The sequence below is a fragment of the Lampris incognitus genome, unplaced genomic scaffold (assembly GCF_029633865.1).
Source record: "Lampris incognitus isolate fLamInc1 unplaced genomic scaffold, fLamInc1.hap2 H_4, whole genome shotgun sequence".
NCBI classification, from domain to species: domain Eukaryota; kingdom Metazoa; phylum Chordata; class Actinopteri; order Lampriformes; family Lampridae; genus Lampris; species Lampris incognitus.
In genome coordinates this window covers 763,657-785,658 of record NW_026611079.1, presented here as the reverse complement: position 1 = coordinate 785,658, position 22,002 = coordinate 763,657, and the positions used below count along the sequence as shown (strand labels likewise).

The 22,002-nt window shown below is 43.1% G+C and overlaps 1 protein-coding gene across 1 annotated transcript in view; it reads left to right on the top strand.

Annotated features, from left to right (window-relative positions):
• Positions 1 to 22,002, top strand: part of LOC130131986 (3-methyl-2-oxobutanoate dehydrogenase [lipoamide] kinase, mitochondrial-like) — a 100,892-nt gene that overhangs the window by 30,022 nt on the left and 48,868 nt on the right. The window contains exons 2-7 of the mRNA XM_056301705.1: positions 4,632 to 4,700; positions 8,493 to 8,603; positions 10,771 to 10,818; positions 12,520 to 12,639; positions 13,651 to 13,749; positions 17,807 to 17,880. Of these exons, the coding sequence (XP_056157680.1) occupies positions 4,632 to 4,700; positions 8,493 to 8,603; positions 10,771 to 10,818; positions 12,520 to 12,639; positions 13,651 to 13,749; positions 17,807 to 17,880 (521 nt within the window). The remainder of the gene's footprint in view (positions 1 to 4,631; positions 4,701 to 8,492; positions 8,604 to 10,770; positions 10,819 to 12,519; positions 12,640 to 13,650; positions 13,750 to 17,806; positions 17,881 to 22,002) is intronic.

Sequence of the window (22,002 nt, the reverse complement as noted above, 5' to 3'; positions counted from 1 at the left end):
TTTTCAATGAAGATAACTTTAAACTAGTCTTAACTTTAAAGAAATACACTCTATACATTGCTAATGTGGTAAATGACTATTCTAGCTGCAAATGTCTGGTTTTTGGTGCAATATCTACATAGGTGTATAGAGGCCCATTTCAAGCAACTATCACTCCAGTGTTCTAATGGTACAATGTGTTTGCTCATTGGCTCAGAAGGCTAATTGATGATTAGAAAACCCTTGTGCAATCATGTTCACACATCTGAAAACAGTTTAGCTCGTTACAGAAGCTACAAAACTGACCTTCCTTTGAGCAGATTGAGTTTCTGGAGCATCACATTTGTGGGGTCAATTAAACGCTCAAAATGGCCAGAAAAAGAGAACTTTCATCTGAAACTCGGCAGTCTATTCTTGTTCTTAGAAATGAAGGCTATTCCATGCGAGAAATTGCTAAGAAATTGAAGATTTCCTACACCGGTGTGTACTACTCCCTTCAGAGGACAGCACAAACAGGCTCTAACCAGAGTAGAAAAAGAAGTGGGATGCCGCGTTGCACAACTGAGCAAGAAGATAAGTACATTAGAGTCTCTAGTTTGAGAAACAGACGCCGCACAGGTCCCCAACTGGCATCTTCATTAAATAGTACCCGCAAAACACCAGTGTCAACATCTACAGTGAAGAGGCGGCTGCGGGATTCTGGGCTTCAGGGCAGAGTGGCAAAGAAAAAGCCATATCTGAGACTGACCAATAAAAGAAAAAGATTAAGATGGGCAAAGAACACAGACATTGGACAGAGGAAGACTGGAAAAAAGTGTTGTGGACGGATGAATCCAAGTTTGAGGTGTTTGGATCACAAAGAAGAACGTTTGTGAGACGCAGAACAAATGAAAAGATGCTGGAAGAATGCCTGACGCCATCTGTTAAGCATGGTGGAGGTAATGTGATGGTCTGGGGTTGCTTTGGTGCTGGTAAGGTGGGAGATTTGTACAAGGTAAAAGGGATTCTGAATAAGGAAGGCTATCACTCCATTTTGCAACGCCATGCCATACCCAGTGGACAGCGCTTGATTGGAGCCAATTTCATCCTACAACAGGACAATGACCCTAAACACACCTCCAAATTGTGCAAGAACTATTTAGAGCAGAAGCAGGCAGCTGGTATTCTATCGGTAATGGAGTGGCCAGCGCAGTCACCAGATCTGAACCCCATTGAGCTGTTGTGGGAGCAGCTTGACCGTATGGTACGCAAGAAGTGCCCATCCAACCAATCCAACTTGTGGGAGCTGCTTCTGGAAGCGTGGGGTGCAATTTCTCCAGATTACCTCAACAAATTAACAGCTAGAATGCCAAAGGTCTGCAATGCTGTAATTGCTGCAAATGGAGGATTCTTTGACGAAAGCAAAGTTTGATGTAAAAAAAATCTTATTTCAAATACAAATCATTATTTCTAACCTTGTCAATGTCTTGACTCTATTTTCTATTCATTTCACAACATATGGTGGTGAATAAGTGTGACTTTTCATGGAAAACACAAAATTGTTTGGGTGATCCCAAACTTTTGAACGGTAGTGTACATAATCACCACTGGTTTACGCTTAGACAGCTGTTGTCCTTCTCCTCTCTTCGATTGGCTGGTGCACTGTTTGGGCGTCTTCCTGGCTTTGACAAACACCCAGTTAGGATAACCACACTTAAACAGGGCCTGTTTAATGTGGGATTTCTCCCCTTCCCTGGCCACTGTGTTGGTGGGAACGTTGTCAGTTCGGTGGTACAGTGTCCTGATGACTCCTATATATACGTATATGTTTGTGCTCCAGTGGATGATGAGACTCAAACCTTAAGTACTGATCAGTATGTGTTGGTTTGCGGTAAACATCAACAATCAAATGTCCCTCATCACCAGTTGCAAGTTCTTTGTCTAAGAAGGCTAAGCTGTCATTTTTCACATCCTCCCATTTTTCATATCCTCCCTTGTGAAAAATGACAGATGTGAAATTGCAAATGGTGATGGGGGACATTTGATTGCCACCAACTTTGGGGAAGCCTGGCCTGAGTGGCTAAAATGTAGGAGGCAGACTCAAAACTGTTTCTATTTAACAAAAATTATTTATTTACAGGGTGTAGCTACATGTGAAACAAAAGAATATGTACCAAGCAAAGAAACAAATCTACAGTAAACTTGGCTCAACTGAATAAAACTCAATTGAGCTCAGATTGACATCAGGTGCACACATCTACATCCTGACATCTTACAACGCCAAAGCAACTGGTTAAATACTCCAAGTCAATCAGCAGCACCTGAGTTTAGGCTGCACCACTGTGGCAGGTAAAGCCAACACCTCTCCTGAAACCAGGTACATAATAAAGTGATTCATTCTCAACCATAATGTTGAAAATGCCTTCACTTAACCTACCGGATAACAAAGGATTTGCAAATTTACCTGCAAATCACAAATCAACATAAAACATCTAATAAACCAATTAACCTTCCCCCATACTTTGTCTAATCCTGTGACATCACTAATGATGTCACCCAGTGTATAAATAGAGGAAGTGTGTCAATGTAATATTCCAAGCACACTTCCTCTATTTATACACTGCGTGACATCAGTTACAATAAGAAGGCTGTAAAAACAATGACTTTGTTTAATGGATTTTTGTTGTGGGAACAGAATTGGTAGCCTTGCTGGGTATATTGTGGGTTTTTTTCTTCTTTTTTTTGCTTATTTTATTGTCTGTTTTTCACCCCCTGGCATTTATGTTCTTAACGGGTCGGACCCTTTATTCGACTGGTTAATGTAGTTGCCCGTGGTGAGACATCACAGTCCTTAAAATGTACTGGTATTTCAAAATGTAGAGAAATATTAATTATTTTTTCATCAAGAAAAATGCTGTGGGGGTGTCCGAGTATCGTAGTGGTCTATTCAGTTACCTACCAAAACAGGAATGGCCAGTTCGAGTCCCCGTGTTACCTCCAGCTTGGTCGGGCTTCCCTGCAGACACAATTGGCCATGTCTGCGAGTGGGAAGCCAAATGTGGGTATGTGTCCTGGTTGCTGCATTAGCGCCTCCTCTGGTCGGTCGGGGCGTCCGTTCAGGGAGCAGGGGGAACTGGGGGGAATAGCGTGATCCTCCCACGCACTACGTCCCCTGGCAAAACTCCTCACTGTCAGGTGAAAAGAAGCGGCTGGCGACTCCACATGTCTTATGTGGTAGTCTGCAGCCCTCCCCGGATCGGCAGAGGGGGTGGAGAAGTGATCGGGACAGCTCGGAAGAGTGGGGTAATTGGCCGGATACAATTGGGGAGAAAAAGGGGGGGGGGGTGCTGTGATGACTGTTACACCTGTCCCCGGCCAGCTGATGGAGATATTCCGTAAGCACTCGGGAGCAGAGCAAACTTTCATTTGAGTTATTTGAGTTTGATTTATTTATATGAATTTGTCAAGCATCAGCATGTTTTATTTCAAACAGTTGAGGCTATTACAATTTCTTTTTGAGTGCTGTGATTTAAATAGAAAAAATGTATCTGCACCTTTGTTCCTATTTACAATCATTTACATGTGTTAAGAAATTACCAATGTGTATAGGAGCTGACAAGTAAGGTAATGCTTAGATTGTATTATTGTGGCGCCAAAAGCGGGGGGGATTTTGGGTGTACCTAAATTATGTGCTAGTGCACCTAAATGAGAACTTTAAACACACCAGTGCAACCAATGTAAAAAGTTAGTCTGTCGAATACCTCTGTGTTACCTCCGGCTTGGTCGGTCATCCCTAACGACACAATTGGCCATATCTGCAGGTGGGAAGCCGGATGTGGGTATGTGTCCTGGTCACTGCACTAGCGCCTCCTCTGGTCGGTCAGGGCGCCTGTTCGGGGGGGAGGGGAAACTGGAGGGAATAGCATGATCCTCCCATATGCTACGGCCCCCTGGCGAAACTCCTGTCAGGTGAAAAGAAGCAGCTGGGGACTCCACATGTATTGGAGGAGGCATGTGGTAGTCTGCAGCCCTCCCCAGATCGGCAGAGGGTGTGGAGCAGAGACCGGGACAACTCGGAAGAGTGGAGTAATCTGCTGGATACAATTGGAGAGAGAAACAAAAGGGGGGGGGTATTAAAAAAATGTTAGTCTGGAGCCCTGTCAATGCTGGTTCTTTCGCACATCTACGTCCAACAGACTCATTACTAATTTTTTTAGCTGCAGCTGTGTTTATCCTGCTATGCTAACATCACAGTGTACCAAGGCAAGCCTACCATGTGTTTAACCTTTGGGTTTTTTTTACCTGTAGATGTTAGCAAACTCACTAAAAAATGGTCGAGGGTTTAGCTACTTGTTAAGTAAACTACGCTTATATTTCTCATCCCCCACTCACAAAAAAAAAACTACCCAATATCACTTGCAAAAGTGCCCCTGCCTTTTTTGTTTTAAAACATTCACAAACCGTATAAAACACTAGTTTTCCTTGAGCAGGAATCAATGGGGTGTGTGTGTGTGTGTATGTGTTTCATTTATTTACCCCACCTTCTTCATCCCTCTCCCAACCCACCAATTGCTAGATCTGTGTCTTGGTTAACCCACCAATTGCTAGATCTGTGTCTTGGTTTTTACCTGTTCTCAAAGGACATGATGTTGTGATTGTTCCTTTTTCTTCAGGCCTCAGTGCGGCTGACTCCAGCTACCCTGCTATATGCTGGGAAGTCTCCAGATGGACACCACATTTTGGTAAATATTTCACCCATGTTCCTTAACACAACCATAACAGTTTCAGTAGATTAAAGCAAAAACTAAACTGATGCACACGTTCACAAAATATGACTACCCTCCAAGCTTTAAAGGGTCATTCCAGTAATAATCATGATTTTCCACCTATCTGGTTGGTTATGGGGCATTCTGGGTGTACACAAGTGGAATTCAGACTTAAAACATGGCTTTAAATAGTTGAAGATCTTGTACTGTCACAATCTCATTCAGCAAAAGCAGATTGATGTTGTCTTGGAATTGGATAAAATTCTTTACATTTTTCACATGACATATTTTGATATGCTTATATCATTGATTTAGTTATTGTTTCACCTTTCATAGCTCAGTCCAGCTTGAACCCTATCATGTTCTCAGATTGTTCACATTTGCTGGCCTCCAGTGTGCTAATTGCAATATGCAATTAAGTCAAAGCTAGCTCATAAACCAGATGGCTCATGTACATCGTTGTGCGAAACCTGGGTGTCAACCTTCTTAAAAGCAAGCTTACGTAAAATATCCAAAGAGGAAACTATATTGCAGTGCCAATCTTCAAAGGAATTGCAATGAGAGTTATTTTCTTACATGGATTTGCTAATCATGTGAAATTGACAAAATTGATTGGGGGGGGGTGCAATTATTGGGGCATCACACTGCTCAGCCTCCCTGGGAAAGTCTACTCTAGGGTGCTGGAAAGGAGGCTCTGACCGATAGTTGAACCTCGGATCCAGGAGGAACAATGCAGATTCCGTCCTGGCCGTGGAACAATGGACCAACTCTATACCCTTGCTGAGGGGGGCATGGGAGTTTGACCAGCCAGTCTACCTGTGTTTTGTAGACTCGGAGAAGGCTTAGGACTGTGTACCCGGGGGCACCCTGGGGGGGGTACTGTGGCAGTATGGGGTACCCGGGAAGTTGCTGCAAGCCATCCGGTCCTTGTATAACCAAAGTGAGAGCTGTGTCCACATTCTCGGCACAAAGTCAAACACGTTTTCAGTGGGTGTCGGACTCTGCTAAGGTTGTCCCTTGTCTCCGATTCTGTTTGTGATATTCATGGACAGGATCTCAAGGCGCAGCCAAGGTGAGGAGTGTGTCCATTTTGGGAACCTCAGAATTGCAACTCTGCTCTTTGCAGATGATGTGGTTTTGTTTGCTTCATCAGAACACGACCTCCAGCACATACTGGGGTGATTTTCAGCTGAATGTGGAATGGCCGAGATGAGAGTCAGCACCTCCAAGTCTGAGACCATGGTTCTCTTCCGGAAAATGGTGGATTGCTCCCTCTGGGTTGGGAATGAGTTGTTGCCTCAAGTGAAGGAGTTCAATTTCTTGGGGTCTTGTTCACGGGTGAGGGTTGGATGGAGCGGGAGATTGACAGGCAGATTGGTGCAGTATTAGCAGTAATGCGGACGTTGTACCAGACCGTTTTGGTGAAGAGGGAGCTGAGCCGGAACGCAATGCTCTCAATTTACCAGTCAATCTATGTTTCAACTCTCACCTATGGTCATGAGATTTGGGTAGTGACCGAAAGGATAGCAGTGATCCATTGTGTTATTTTCCTTGGTGGCACCATTAATGTGCCGTCTATATTTTGGTAGTTTGTGGTTTAATTTTGCTCTGTTAGTCCCCAAGGATTATGAAAAGTGAGTCCGTATGTTTTTGCTTCAAGCCGGTAATCTGGCCGGCCAGGGTTTGCAGTGCGCCATTCATGCTGGCCTGGTGTGGGATGTAAACACTGACTATGATAAAGGATGAAGACTCATGCAGTGAATAAAATGGCTTGCAGTTTATGAACAGTGACTCCCAAGTTTGGGATGCAGATTTACTTAACACTGTGTCATCTGTACACCAACCGTCATTTATGTAGAAGCAAATTCCTTTGCCCTTCAGTTTTCCTGATAGTGCCATAACACGATCCACTTGGTGTAGGCGTAAGACTGGCAGATGTAATCTGCTGTCTGGTGTGGATTCACTGAGCCATGTTTTGGTGAAACGAAGGGCAGCAGAACATGCAACATCCTTGTTCATCCCATTGAGAAGAAGCAGCTCATCTATTTTGTTGGGCATCATGAAGTTAAGATTGTCAGGTGACTCTCCTTGAGTGCAGATCAAAATTCCTGCTTTTGGAGCCTCACTAGCACACTGGCCCGCTCCCCCCATCTGCTTTGCCTCCATGTCTTGCAAAGAGCTGCTGTTCCTCCAACTAAGAACTCCAAAAAACATTACGGGTTTGTGAAAACTGGTGAAAAACTTATCTGAGTTAACTGCCTAATGTTAAGCACTTCTTCTCTAATTAAAGTAATCGGGTTTGAATAACCAGACACACAGATAATAAACAAAAACAGAGAAAGTCTAAAGAGCACTGTACCGAGGCTGCCATCCCTGGTGCTATCTTGATGACGTCTGACATGAAATGACAGAGATCAGGCTATCATAATTTCAAAGCCCTTCTTAAAAGATATCAGTTGTGTTTAACCGTCGTGTTTTTCATGATATAAAGTGAATGAAGGTGAAAGGCTGCTCCGCTGATTGACTTTCATTGATTCTGAAGCAATAAAATAACGGTAAGAAAGCAGCTCAGCCATGGTAAATGTTTTATTGTAGCTACTGAGATGATTTACAGCTGTCACTGTGGTTACTCCTACTCTTCAAATAGTGTTTTGATATTGGAGACAATGACCCTTCTGCATGGCGGTGAGGTGAATAAGGTGAATTATTTTTGGTTCATCCAGTGTCCCTCCAGTTCTCCTGTGCTGAGACCAGCAGTGAATGATTTGCTGGTTTGAGAAATATGATCGACTTCTTGTTTACTTTCAAGACTCATACCTAGATACATAATGTTTTGGTTTTGACACTGTCGCTGCCCAGTCTGACTCAACCGTAGATGTGAGTCGCTCATGGTTGACTGAGCCCGGGCAGTGACGAAAACCCAAGCCAAGCCAGGCTGTAGATGGGAAAAAAAAACACTGTTTCACTTCCGCCCCAAAGAAACAGAAATGATTGAGGGAGAAATTGCAAGTGTTTTTCGTGTGCTATACCTGTTGCAAATATACATGCGGTTAAACAGCTGTGAATATCCTCGTTAAGAGTATCCTATTATGAATGTAATAGATGTCAGATACTTCTAGTGAGTGCAGGGCAGCTATGGCATTTAAAGTGATGTGGTACATGTCAGTACTGCCACCAGTAAATAACAGTATCAGCCAAGTGTAAATGGTAAAGCAGCAGACCGATTATTTTATGTGGTAAGAAACAACAGGAGAAACTACAGTGTCTTTTCAAAAGTTGTTTTGGAGATCTGTTGAATAAATCCAGTAATGTATGGATTACTGGATCAACTACACACAGTTCTCAATTGGAAATATTTGATTAAATGACCATTAACATTTTGATTGATTGAGCTTGAGTTAATATATTCTGTTGATGGGTATAAAACGACCCATTACATGTGTAATAACTGTAAGAAAACTATCAGTTTTTTTCATATCTTTTTGAGAGAACCTGTTAAACTTGATTCTTTTGCTTGCCTATTGTGGTTGGAAAAGTTTAAAAGTCTTTTTGTGAAGCCGCACTCTTATTATTCTGAACTTGCATTGAAAATTAGGAGGAAAACCAACTTTGCAGACACTAAGAAGAATATTAAATTGGGCCCTTTCTCAAAACATCAAGCACATCATCAGTAAGAATGCTCTTTAATCACTGAAGTGCATCAGGTTTTTTTCCTCCTTACTAATAGGTGTGTTTTGTGTCCATGTGTGTGCACGTGTGTGATCTCAGAGCAGTGCTAAGTACTTGCACAAGGAGCTGCCTGTTCGCATCGCCCATCGCATCAAGGGTTTCCGTAATCTGCCTTTCATCATTGGTTGTAACCCCACCATCCTGCAAGTGGTAAGTAAGACATTTCAAGATAACACCAGAGATACTCCTACCCTTGTCCTCAAAATTGAGTTTTGTTGAGGGTCAGCGTAGATAAAACATTAAGGGGAATTACTCTGGAGAGCTCTTTCAGATGTTAAAATCTAAAGTAGTCTGAACAGTGGCAATGAAGACAAGTTTGAGGTAAAGTAGGAATTTCAAAAGAACAGCCATTGTCACAGCTTCAACGACAAATTAATGGAAAAATGGAAGAAACTTAGAAAGGGAAATCATATCTGTATTGTTGCTCATATTGTGTGTGTTGAGCTTGACTAAAATGGCAGGTGGACATTTTTCTGATGTGTTGCAATTTTTCATATATTGATGATTTTGAACAACTTTCAGTTGCTTTTTACTGTTATCACATCAGCTCCACACTGCAGCTACATAGCAATGGAATGGGAGTCGGGGTTGGGGGGTGGCAGTGATGAGCAGTAGAATGGGAGTCGGGAGGTGGAGGTGATGAGGAGCAGTAGAATGGGAATCGGGTGGTGGCAGTGATGAGCAGTAGAATGGGAGTCGGGGTGGTGGTAGTGATGGGGAGCAGTAGAATGGGAGTCGGGGGTGGTGGCGGTGATGGGGCACAGTAGAATGGGAGTCGGGGTGGTGGTAGTGATGGGGAACAGTAGAATGGGAGTCGGGGGGATGGCAGTGATGGGGGTCAGTAGAGTGGGAATTGGGTGGTGGCAGTGATGAGCAGTGGAATGGGAGTCGGGGTGGTGGTAGTGATGGGGAACAGTAGAATGGGAGTCGGGGGGATGGCAGTGATGGGGGTCGGTAGAATGGGAGTCTGAGGTGGTGGCAGTAATTGGGAGCAGTAGAATGGGAGTTGGGGGTGGTGGCAGCTATTGGGAACAGTAGAATGGGAGTCGGGGTGGTGGTGGCAGTGATGAGGAGCAGTAGAATGGGAGTTGGGGTGTGGTGGCAGTGATGGGGAGTAGTTATTCATGACTTGAATTTACACCAACAGATACAAATATATATGAGAGAGAGAGAGAGAGAGATAGATAGATAGATAGATAGATAGATAGATAGATAGATAGATAGATAGATAGATAGATAGATAGATAGATAGATAGTGGTAGATTTAATCTTAAATTGATAAAATTGCCATAACCCATATTGACAAAAAGAAAAGATGTTTTTAGAAACTTTTGCAAATGTGTTAAAAATCAAAAATCGAAATCTCTCATTTACATAAATATTCAGACCCTTTACTGTGGCACTCCAAATTGTGGTCAATTAAAAAACAAGCAATACATGCTGGTTGCTTTAATTATCCTTGAGATGTGTCTAGAACTTGATTGGTGTCCAGCTGTGGCAAATTGAATTGATTGGACCTAGTTTAGCAAGGCACACACACACACACACACCTGTGTAGTATATAAGGTTTCACAATTCACACTGCATGTCAGGCCAAAAACCAAGCCATGAAGTCCAAGCAGCTCAGTGTAGACCGGTGTGATAACATTGTGATGAGGCATAGGTCAGGGCATGGGTATAAAACTACCGGATATTTTTTGCAAACAGAATGGCTATCTCTATACCTACAGAATTTGGTCATTTCAGAGCCTGTGCCAAAGTATACGTTTCTTAACTGTCACATTTGTCTAATCCCTTTAGTTTTTCTTTTAGTTGCTATAAATTTATGTAACTTTTAGCTGTAATTTTAATCTTTTAGTTTGAATGTATTATTTCTTTGGACCTGCTTGGAGAATGTTTTGGGGTATTTTTTTTTCTTTGCCTTGCAACCTTGCCTCTATTGTCTGTTTACGTCCATTGCAACTCTAGTCACTAGATGAACTTTTGACAAGATTTCCTCCTTTAATTGGAGTTCTTGTGCTTATTAAAAAAGTCACTGCTACTAGGAAAGTTATGTTTCTTGCAGAATACTTTTAGTGAATACTTGAAATTGTCTGGATTCCATGTTTTCTACATTTATGACTGACAGATCATTCCTGTGGCAGCATCCTCACTTTTCTTGGTGCAGTTGCCGCATGTAGTACTCTGGTTCATATGGTACTGTGGTTCATGTAGCACTGTGGTTCTGTGAAGGGGGTAGTTTTATGACCACCAATAGGAATACAGTGTATTGATGGAATTCTAACACCCTCATCTTGCCTACATGACCTTCTTACAGCATGAACTCTACATCAGAGCCTACCATATGCTCAGTGACTTTCCCCTGGTGAGTGACACACAGACACACACACACACACAAACACACACTCATACATACATAGAAGTGGTAAGGGTTAGCCAAGTGGGACATCATGATCTTTGTGGACTATGTTTAACTAGTTTTGACTGGACTATTTTTAACTGTGCAAGGGCCTGCATGTAATTGTAGAGTTGTCGTAACACCTTACATGTGCACTAGCTCCAGGATTTACTGATCTGTTTTGAGCAGAAATGTAATGGTATAGAATATCACTGTTTGTAATACATAAATGGAGGTTATTTTTAAGGCACAAAGCTCTTTTGAACTGAACGTTTTTTTTCCCGTGCAGACTAACAGGAAAAAAAAAGCAACAGACATTTGGAGTTGCACTTGAGAAATCATGAGTTTACTGTTCATTCAGCTGATCACATGGTACAAAACATTTAAATGAAATGAACAGTTCCACCAAGATTCAAGATTTAGTTTGTCATTTCATTATGTACCTGTGCACATAAATAAAAACAAAATGCCGTTTGTCCCAGCCCACAGCAGTGCAACAGAAAAGACAAAAACATATATGTATCTAAAAAACATATCTAAAAAAACGTATATCTAAAAATTCCCCAAAAACGATACCACTACAAACATAAACACAGAGAGAACAAAACAAAAAAGCACAAACGATTAACAACACAGTCCATCAAAGTGGCATTTCAGTATAAATGTTGACAGCTGGTGTCTGTCAACCAGTGACTAGCACTGATGGGGGTTTTTTAGAGGGTAGGTGGGTGGTCATGTGACGGGGTGGGGGGTTTAGAGGGTAGGTGGGTGGTCATGTGACGGGGAGTTAGAGGGTAGGTGGATGATCATGTGATGGGAGGGGTTTAGAGAGTAGGTGGATGGTAATGTGAGGGGGGGGGGGTTAGAGCAGGGGTGGACAATCTTGTCCAGAAAAGGGCCAGTGTGGGTGAAGGTTTGTGTTCCAACCAAGCAGTTACATGCCTGAACCCACTAATCAACCAGTAGAGTCTTTGCTGAGGAACTTGATTAGGAGACACAGGTGTGTAATTGCTTGGTTGGAACAAAAACCTTCACCCACACTGGCCCTTTTGGATAAGATTGACCACCCCTGGTTTAGAGGGTAGTTTGATGGGCCTGACCATGGGGGGGTTTAGAGGGTAGGTGGATGGGCATGACCGTGGGGGGGTTTAGAGCAGGGGTGGCTAACTATGTGCCATTGAGAGCCATGTGTATGCAGGTTTTCATTCCAGCCAGGCTCCACACCAGGTGATTTCACTGATTAACAACGCTTCAACCAAAGAGGAAGAATGTATCAGTGAAATCAACTGGTGTTGAGTCGGATTGGAATGAAAACCTGCATACACATGGCTCTCCATGGCACATGGTTAGCCACCGCTGGTTTAGAAGGTAGGTGGATGGGCTTGACTGTGGGGGTTGGGGGGTTAGAGGGCAGGTTCGATGGGACACAGTATGTTAATGATCCTGATGTTAAGTGATCAACACCACTTAACATTGTCTTCTCTGGACCATTTGTCCATTAGACTACACAATGTGTTCATCATACAGTTACAGCATCATATTGTCTCCTATCTTGAAAATATAGTAACATGTCTGACATCCTGATACTTACCATGAAAAATCTTGTTGTTAGAATGGGCGTTAGGTCAGCATTGAGAGCATTAGCATGTGTTAACGTTGCTTTGACAGATCAAGGACCAAGAAGTGGAGGCTCGCTTTAGTAAGCTGGTACAGCAGCTCCTGGATGACCACAAAGACGTGGTCACGCTGCTTGCTGAAGGCTTCAGAGAGTGTCGCAAACACATCCAGGTAAAGGCTTCATCTTCCATACAACTGCTGTGATTTTAAAGCCCTGCTCCATACATGCCGTGTGGACTCTAGGGAAGAAGCTTGACCCCTCTATGGGCAGTATGTAAAGTTTGATTTGTATTTGTAACCGACAAAGTTTTTTTCACTTTTTGAATTGATTCACAGGCTGACAGTGTGTCTATATAATACTTAAATATGTTACAGGGTAATTCTGAGACTTTGACAATATCGTCTTCAAAATTTTAGGCTATATGTTTTTGTGTGGGCAGTACGGTGGCACAGTGGTTGGCGCGGTTGCTTCACAGCAAGAAGGTCCTGGATTCGAACCCCAGGGTTGTCCAACCTTGGGGGTCATCCCAGGTCGTCCTCTGTGTGGAGTTTGCATGTTCTCCCCCTGTCTGCATGGGTTTCCTCCAGGTGCTCCAGTTTCCTCCCACTGTCCAAAGACGTGTAGGTCAGGTGTATCGGCCATACTAAATTGTCCCTAGGTGTGAATGTGTCGGCTCTGTGATGGACTGGCAGCCTTTCCAGGGTGTCTCCCTGCCTGCTATCCCAGTGACTGCTGGGGTAGGCTTCAGTATCCCGTAGCCCGAATTTGGATAAGCGGCTTGGATAATGGATGGACTTTCAGTCCCAAATAGTTATGAGAGTGAACAGTAGCCAATGTCTAAGTCAACCATCTCTAAAACTTTTGTGGAGGGAGCACCTAAAAAACCAAAAAGTTTGAAGACTAGGGTTTTATAGAATCAGGAACTATTTGATTGCACATAGAAAATAGTTGGTATGTTCTCTATATCATGTGTGAGTGTTTTGTGGGAGTCTAGATTATTGCACCGTGAGGAAGCTATGAATGCCAACTATAGTAATGTATCAACAGTTAGGGAATATGAAACTGACTTTTGGGTGTTTTGTTTCATTGGCAATTTTGTTTCTGTGACATGACCATTGAATTAGTTCCTTGACTTAAACACCTGCCATTTCACCCATCATTTGTCTTCTTGTTTGTTGCAGGATGAAACCATCATCCGAAATTTTCTGGACACCACTCTTTGCTCTCGTCTGGGAATACGTATGTTGGCCACACACCATCTCGCCCTTCATGGAGAAAATGTATGTTTATTTTTCCACTCATCTAATTGATTTTTCAGAATAATTCATGCAGTGCTGTCCCGAAAGTGTTGAATTTAATATTGGTATAAATTTTTTTACACACTCTTCTTCTCGGTGACCGGGGACAGAGCTGGAGGTGTTCTCTGTGTGTGCATCTGGGAAACCAGTACCACTTATGCTGTGTATCATTTGTCAGTCAATGCATTTACATGCACAGTTAAGTTGAGCTACGTTTATAGCTCAAATAGGCCATGTAATTGGACTACTGTCATTGTCCGCGTATACAAGAACTGGGGGAGAATCACTTTATTGACGGAAGTATGTCCGACCCCGGTATGGTAGGTGGCGACATGACCCTTTCAGCTGGTTGCTATTGGACCTTCTTCGGGTAACCTATTGCGTCACATATCAAACAAGCAACAAACAAGTTAGCAAGCAGCAAGCAGGTTCTATGTCGAGCAGTGAAAACATTCCGCGTTCTCCTTCCATCCATGTACTTGAGGATATTCAACTTTTGGCTGACACAACAAAAAGTTTGTCTCCTCGTCTGTCCAGAAATGTGTAGTTCTCGCTCTAGCACTCGTCATGTTGATACTATGCTGTTTGGCTTCCGGGGGAAAGACCGCCGCAGGAACTATGGCTCATGTGCAGAATGCCTAAGCCAGTTCGGGGCTGATTGAAGCGTATACATGCCAGAGTAAATCCATCCCCAACCACATTGTCTAGGTGCGCATACTGCAAATGTCAGTTCCCTTGATTGTGAAATAGTTTGTAAAGCTCTATTAGCACACCAGCCGCCTGCATGTTGTCTCTCACCACATCCATAAATGTCCTCTTTGGCCTTCCTCTTTTTCTCTTCCCTGGCAGCTTCATATTCAGCATCCTTCTCCCAATATACCCAGTGTCTCTGCTCCACACATGTCCAAACCATCTCAAACTTGCCTCTCTTGCTTTGTCTCCAAACCGTCCAACCTGAGCTGACCCTCTAATGTACTCGTTCCTAATCCTGTACTCCTTTGCCACTCCCAGTGAAAATCTTAGCATCTTCAACTCTGCCACCTCCAGCTGCACCTCCTGTCTTTTCGTTAGTGCTACTGTCTCCAAACCATATAACATAGCTGGTCTCACAACCATCTTGTAAACCTTCCCTTTAACTCTTGCTGGTACCCTTCTGTCTCAAATCACTCCTGACACTCGTCTCCACCCACTCCACCCTGCCTGCACTGTCTTCTTCACCTCTCTTCTGCACCCCCCGTTACTTTGGACAGTTGACCCCAAGTATTTAAACTCATACGCCTTCATTACTTCTACTCCTTGCATCCTCACCATTCTACTGTCCTCCCTCTCATTCACACATATGTATTCCATCTTGCTCCTACTGACTTTCATTCCTTTTCTCTCCGGTGCATACCTCCACCTCTCCAGGCTCTCCTCAACCTGCAGAGGTGGAGGCCCCTCCCCTCATTTACTGAAAACTTAATTTGGCTCATACAAGCCAGCAGCATCCAGGATAAAGAGGAAAGATAAATCTAAGGCTTCCTGGATCAGCCAGCCTGTTCAACACACACACCACCAGGCGTGCTAAACACACACACAACCAGGCATTCACACACATGCACACACACATGCACACACACACATGCAAGCAGGAAGCTAATGGCTTCCTCTCCAGTGCAGGTACCCTCATTAACAGCACATCTTCCGATCCCCCTTCTCATAAAAATACAAAGACACACACACTTGCATAACAAAAGCATATATACAGTTAAGGTCAAAATTATTAGCCCCCCTTTATGAAATCAAACAAAACCCTTAACGTTTCCATGGAAATGACCATAACCAAAAGTGTTTATAGTTTAATTGCTTCCAAAAGAACAAAGACAAAATCTCCACTAACCTTAAGATATTTTATTGATGCGCTGAATTGAAAAAATAAAAATGACAAGGCCAACATGATTAGCCCTCTGACAATTAATAGTCAATAGTGTAGCCTTTCTGACCCATAACTGACAACAATCTCTTAAAGTAGTTCCTTACTAGGTTGGCACATGTCTCTTGAGGGATCTTAGCCCATTCTTCCATGGCAAATTGTTCCTGCTCATCCAAATTGTGTGGTTTTCGAGCATGGACATTAACCTTGAGCTCCCGCCACAGATTCTCAATAGGATTGAGATCTGGGCTCAGATAGGGCTACTCCGGGACCTTGATTTTGGTGTCCGTCAAAAAGTTTTGGACCAACTTGGTCAAAAATGCTTCGGGTCATTGTCTTGCTGGAAGACCCAGCAGTGACCTAAAGCTAGACTGGCAGCGGATTTCTTTACATTATCCTTCAAAATGTCAACATAATCTTCTTTCTTCATGATCCTATATACCCGAACAAGGTTCCCTGTGCCTGAAGCAGCAAAACAGCCCTACAGCATTATGCTCCCACCACCATGTTTAACTGTGGCAACTGTGTTTTTAGGGTTAAAAGGCCTCTCCCTTCCTTTGCCAAACAAAAGCAACATCCATGTGCCCAAACAGCTCAAGTTTTGTCTCATCAGCCCAAAGGACAGCCTTCCAAAACTCATGCCCATGTTTCAAATGTTCACTGGCAAACTTCAGTCTGGCTCTGATGTGCCGCTGTGTGAGCAATGGAGTTTTTCTTGGGACGATGACCTCGAAGCCCACCACAATGAAGAGCCCTCACAACAGTCTTCCTTGAAACATCAAGTCCAGAAGAGGCCAGTTCAGCAACAATCATCTTGGCAGAGATCTGTGGATTGTTGTTGACATCTCTGACTATTTTGCTCTCCAAAGTTTTTGAAATCTTGCACTTTCAACCACGCCCAGGTTTGTTTCTAACAGAATTTGTCTCTTTGTGCTTTGCAATGATGCAACGTACAGCTGCTCTAGACACTGTGAAACGTTTGGAAATGGCAGTATAGCCTTCCCCCTTAAGATCAGCATCCACTGTCTTCTTTATGAGTTCCAGACTGATTTCCTTACTTTTTGGCATGATGAAGTTACTTCTTACCAATAATGTAAGAGTGGTCCCTCTCCATCAAGTGTTCAAGTGCCACTAGCTCTGTTCATCGGAGGCCCTTAAGTAAAGTTCAAAGCTGATTGATTGCTCAGGTGTGGTTTGAAAGCTGATTGATTGCTCAGGTGTGTTTTGAAAGCAAAAAAAAAAAAAAAATCTCATGGAGGCTAATAATTTTGACCTCCTCAATTTTCACTACATTTGGTATAATGCAAACCTGGACATTTATTTTACATTCCAAAATGTACCAATTAGGGGCCTTAACATTGATGAATGTTTTACCATGTATAGTTTTATGAATGATGCAAACATTGGGCAGAATTTTAGGGAAAATGTTCCATAGTTCCTTGGGGGCTAATAATTTTGACCTTAACTGTACAGGCACCAGTTTGTCACAGCTTCTCTGCACTATCACGAATAGTTAGACATTAAAACACTATCAGCTCCCTACTGATTCTCAGTACCCACCAATGTTTCTCACTGGAAAAAAATTAATTTGCATAACAAATAATATTAACTAACAGGCTATGAAGTTTGTTAGTAGCTGTTATCCTATTTATACTGTAATTGTATTTTGTACATTGTATGTCATTTTAAAGAATTGTATTTTATAGCCACCTACTTTCGTCATTTCTGTTGGTATTTGTTTTAATTTCTTCCTTGCCAGTTCAATACCCTAGCGCAGAAGTACGTACTTTAATGATAATGGCAGATATTTTCTTCTGCCTCAACATGTTTATGTCCCGGTGCCTTTATGTTGAGCAGCCTACAAAGACAATTCCTTGAATGTGTGAATTTATATGTCAAGGATTTACACCATTTCTTTCAAGCAATACAAATTTCAAACCTATTTTTAAAACCTAAAAGCCATTATATTCACGTAAAGATTACCAAACTTTGCTTTCTTCTTATTTGTAGAATATCAACCATGTGTAAATGCAGCTAAAGCTGGCATCAGTGTGAAAACTGTTGTATGAATCAAACCAGAAAATTGGCATTGGAGTGAGTTTTAATACATTTCCATTCTTATTTCAGCCCGATTTTGTGGGGATCATCTGCAGGCGCCTCTCCCCAAAAAAGAGTATTGAGAAGTGGGTTGACTTTGCAAGGTAAGCTTTGGGTTTTCCTCCCTTGAATTTTCCTTCCAACAGTATACATGGAACACTTTATTTAATCCTCTTGCTTACGTGTAGCATAGTCTTTTAATAAGGGCTTTGAAATGTCTGATCCATTATTTTATTCATTATTACCCTTGAAATAGTATTTTTACAGCTGAGTTTTAAGATTGGAGTTTATGGCACTTCCGCGTCTAATCCCCCTCATTACGTCAGTCAACCAAACATGGCACCAAGGTGAATAAGGCATATAATGATAACAAACAGAGTAATTTCACCAAGATTCCATTTTCAAGTGGACACACTTCTTTAAATTTGTAGTGAAATATCTCTCCCCCCCCCCATTCGATTCCATTTAATTTTCTAAAAAAAAAGTATCCATCAAGAAGAATAAACGAGCTCAAGGAGAAAAAAAATCTTGATAACCAACAATTAGCAGTCATATTACATATAAATCTATATCCAGAACTTAAATATAGATTACACATAGTTCCTTATTCCCAGTCAGTCACTGTAGACACTGACTCTTGAAAATTTCACGAGTGACTTGACTAGTGACTTAGCCGTGTACTTGGCTCAATGATTCCTACCTCTCCACCTCAAGCTGATGTGTGGTGAGCATTCTGGCATAAAAGGGCTGAATAATAGAGTACCTACAGAAACTACAGAAAGGAGGAACCATTGATTGGATACAATACCACCGTCTTTACCCACAAGATAACATTCCATGCATATATGGACTCCCTAAGATCCATAAAGATGGACCCCCTCAGGCCCATCGTCAGCAGCATAAACTCGGTCACGTACAACATTGCCAAACATATAACCAACATCTTGACCCCTTTAGTGGGCGAAACACCTCACCATATTCAAAACTCCATTGACTTCATGGACAGGGTCCAAGGCGTAAAACTGGAACCGGATGAAACCATGGTATCCTACGGCGTGACCTCGTTATTCACCTGCATCCCAACCATGGAGGCTTTAGGAAACTGTGAGGCAACGTTTGCTACAGGACGACACTCTCTACAACAGGACCAACCTCAGCCCAGACCAGATTTGCCAACTACTGGACCTTTGCCTGAACACTACATATTTCCAATTTAGGGGCCTGTTTTAAAGACAGAAACACGGCTGTGCAATGGGCTCACCAGTATCGCCCATTGTGGCCAACTTATATATGGAAGAGGTAGAACACAGGGCCCTGAACTCCTTCAGAGGAACACCTCCGAGCCACTGGTTCTGATATGTGGACGACACATGGGTCAAAATCCAAACACAAGAGGTGCAAGCGTTTACCAAACACATCAACTCAGTGGACAAGAACAATATGTTCACAAGGGAAGACATAAAGAACAACAGTTTGCCCTTCTTGGACTGTGACGTCCACATTGGGGAAGACAGGAGCCTCCACATTGGGGTGTACAGGCAACTTACACACACAGACCGATCTCTACTAATTGACTCACACCACCCGCTGGAACACAAACTGAGCGTCATCAGAACTTTGCAACACAGAGCTGACAATGTGCCCAGCATCATTCAGGCCCAACGAGAAGAACACAAACACCTGAGGGGAGCTTTAAAAACCTGCGGCTACCCCAGTTGGACCTTTGTGAAAACTGCAACACGTTCCAAAAAGACCAACCAGGTGAGCGACGAGGAGAAAAGGAACAGAAGGAATAGCACAGTCATCCCGTATGTTTCTGGGGTCTCTGGGAAACTCAGGAGAAATTTCAACAAACACTGCATCCCGGTATACTTCAAACCCAGCAACACACTCCGACAAAGACTGGTTCATCCCAAAGACCGTGTACCACACACCCAAAAAAGCAATCTGGTGTATGCCGTACAATGCAATGAGGATTGCACTGACCTATACATAGGAGAAACCAAACAACCACTACACAAATGGATGGCCCAACACAGAAGGCCAAACTCCTCAGGACAAGACTCAGCAGTCTATCTACACCTAAAGGAGAAGACACACTCCTTCGAGGACAGCAACATACACATTTTGGACAAAGAAGATAGATGGTTTGAAAGAGGGGTGAAGGAAGCCATCTATGCGAAACTGGAAAAACCATCCCTCAATAGAGGAGGAGGTCTGTGACACCACCTATCTCCCACTTACAATGCCGTCCTTTCATCTCTACTCAGGAGACTCAAGAAGCCTAGCCTCCAAGAACAACAGTCGGTCACTAACGGCTCCAACCACTCATGACCACTGAACAATGAAGTCGAAACTAACACCCACAACAACCATCGCTGCTAAACAAATGCAAATCAATAGCTCCGATAGCGACGGGCGCGGTTGGACATCGGAGCACAGGAGAGCCACGCATATCAATAGCTCTGATAACGACGGGCGCGGCCGTAACATCGGTACACAAAAGAACCACTCATATCTATGGCTCTGTTAGTGACGGGCGTTGGTAAACATCGGGTCACAAAGGGCCACGCATATCAATAGCTCTGACAACGACTCCTAGAGGATAAATTCTGAGTCTTATCACCAGCCAGTTAGACTAGCTTGGTCTAGTCAGAAGGGCACGAATTGAGGAAGCCTCTTGGATGAGAGGTGAAACGTCTTCACGGATATATACCAAGTCCAGTTGCACTTGATTCAACTCCTTTGGATAAAATGGCTGCCGTGCATCACCCAGGTGGTGCTACACATTGGTGGTGGTTGTAGTGAGTTACCCCCTTCAGATGTGAAGCACTTTGAGTGTCTAGATAAAGCACTATATAAATGTCATTATTATTATCATTATTATTAAATGTGGCCCTCTCTAGTCTCTTCAATTCAGTTGCACCTCTCACTACCAGAGCTAATTGACTTGAAGAGGCCTACACCCTGGTTTAATGATGAGACACGTGCCTGCAGGAGACTGGAACTTGATGAAAATCAAAATTGGAAGTTTTTTACCTAATGTGACATTAGTGTTTATTGAAATGCAAGCGTGCTTTATCTGCTGCAAAAGCAGCATATCTTTCTCTCACTTAATCAAATTAATAAACATAGTCCCAGGTTTCTCTTTGACGCTGTAGATAAACTTACTAAAAAGCATCCGTCTATTAGCTGCTCACCATTCACGGCCCATGAGTTTCTAGACTTTTTCTGCAATAAGGTTGATGAGATCAGAAACAAAATTAGTCCCTCAACTCCAGATACGCCTGCAGAACCTGTCTTACCAAATTCGTATATATACAATGAGTCACTGATAGTCCCTGTTATTACAACTTTTGAGACCATCTCTCTTCATACTTTGACTAAGTTCATGTCAACTTCTTTACCAACTATTTGCCTTTTTCAGTTTTAAAACAGCTGTGGTTAAACCTCTACGTAACGAGCCACACCTCGATCCAGGGTCTCTTAATAACTATCGACCAGTCTCTAATCGTCAGTTCTCTTCTAAAGTACTAGAGAGAGTTGTGTATGAACAGCTTTTGACTCATATAGGACGTGGGCAGCACGGTGTCCCAAAGGTTACCATTGTTGCCTCACAGCAAGACGGTCCTGGGTTCAAACCCCAGGCTGTCGCATGTCCCTTCTGTGTGGAGTTTGCATGTTCTCCCCGTGTCTGCATGGGGTTCCTCTGGGAACTGCGGTTTCCTCCCACCATCAGAAAGACATGCATGTTAGGGTCTTCCTATCATGCCTGTGCCTCCTGCCTGTGCCCCTGACCAAGGCAATGGAAAGAAGAACTGGTGTTAACGTGACCTCCAGCGTGCACTGGGGCAGTTTGCAGCTGAGTGTGAAATGGCCAGGAGCGAGAGTTAGCACCTCCAAGTCTGAGGCAATGGTTTTCTACCAGAAAATGGTGGATTGCTCCCTTCAGTCTTCAGATTAGTTGTTGCCTCACGTGATGGAGTTCAAGTATCTGGGGTCTTGTTCACGAGTGAGGGTAGGATGGAGTGGGAGATTAACAGGTGGATTGGTGCAGCATCAGCAGCAATGTGGACATTGTACCAGACCGTTGTGGTGAAGAGGGAGCTGAGCCGGAAGGCAAAGCTCTCAATTTACCAGTCAATCTTTGTTCCAACCCTCACCCATGGTCATGAGCTTTGGGTAGTGACCGAAAGGGTGAGATCGCGGATACAAGCAGTTGAAAT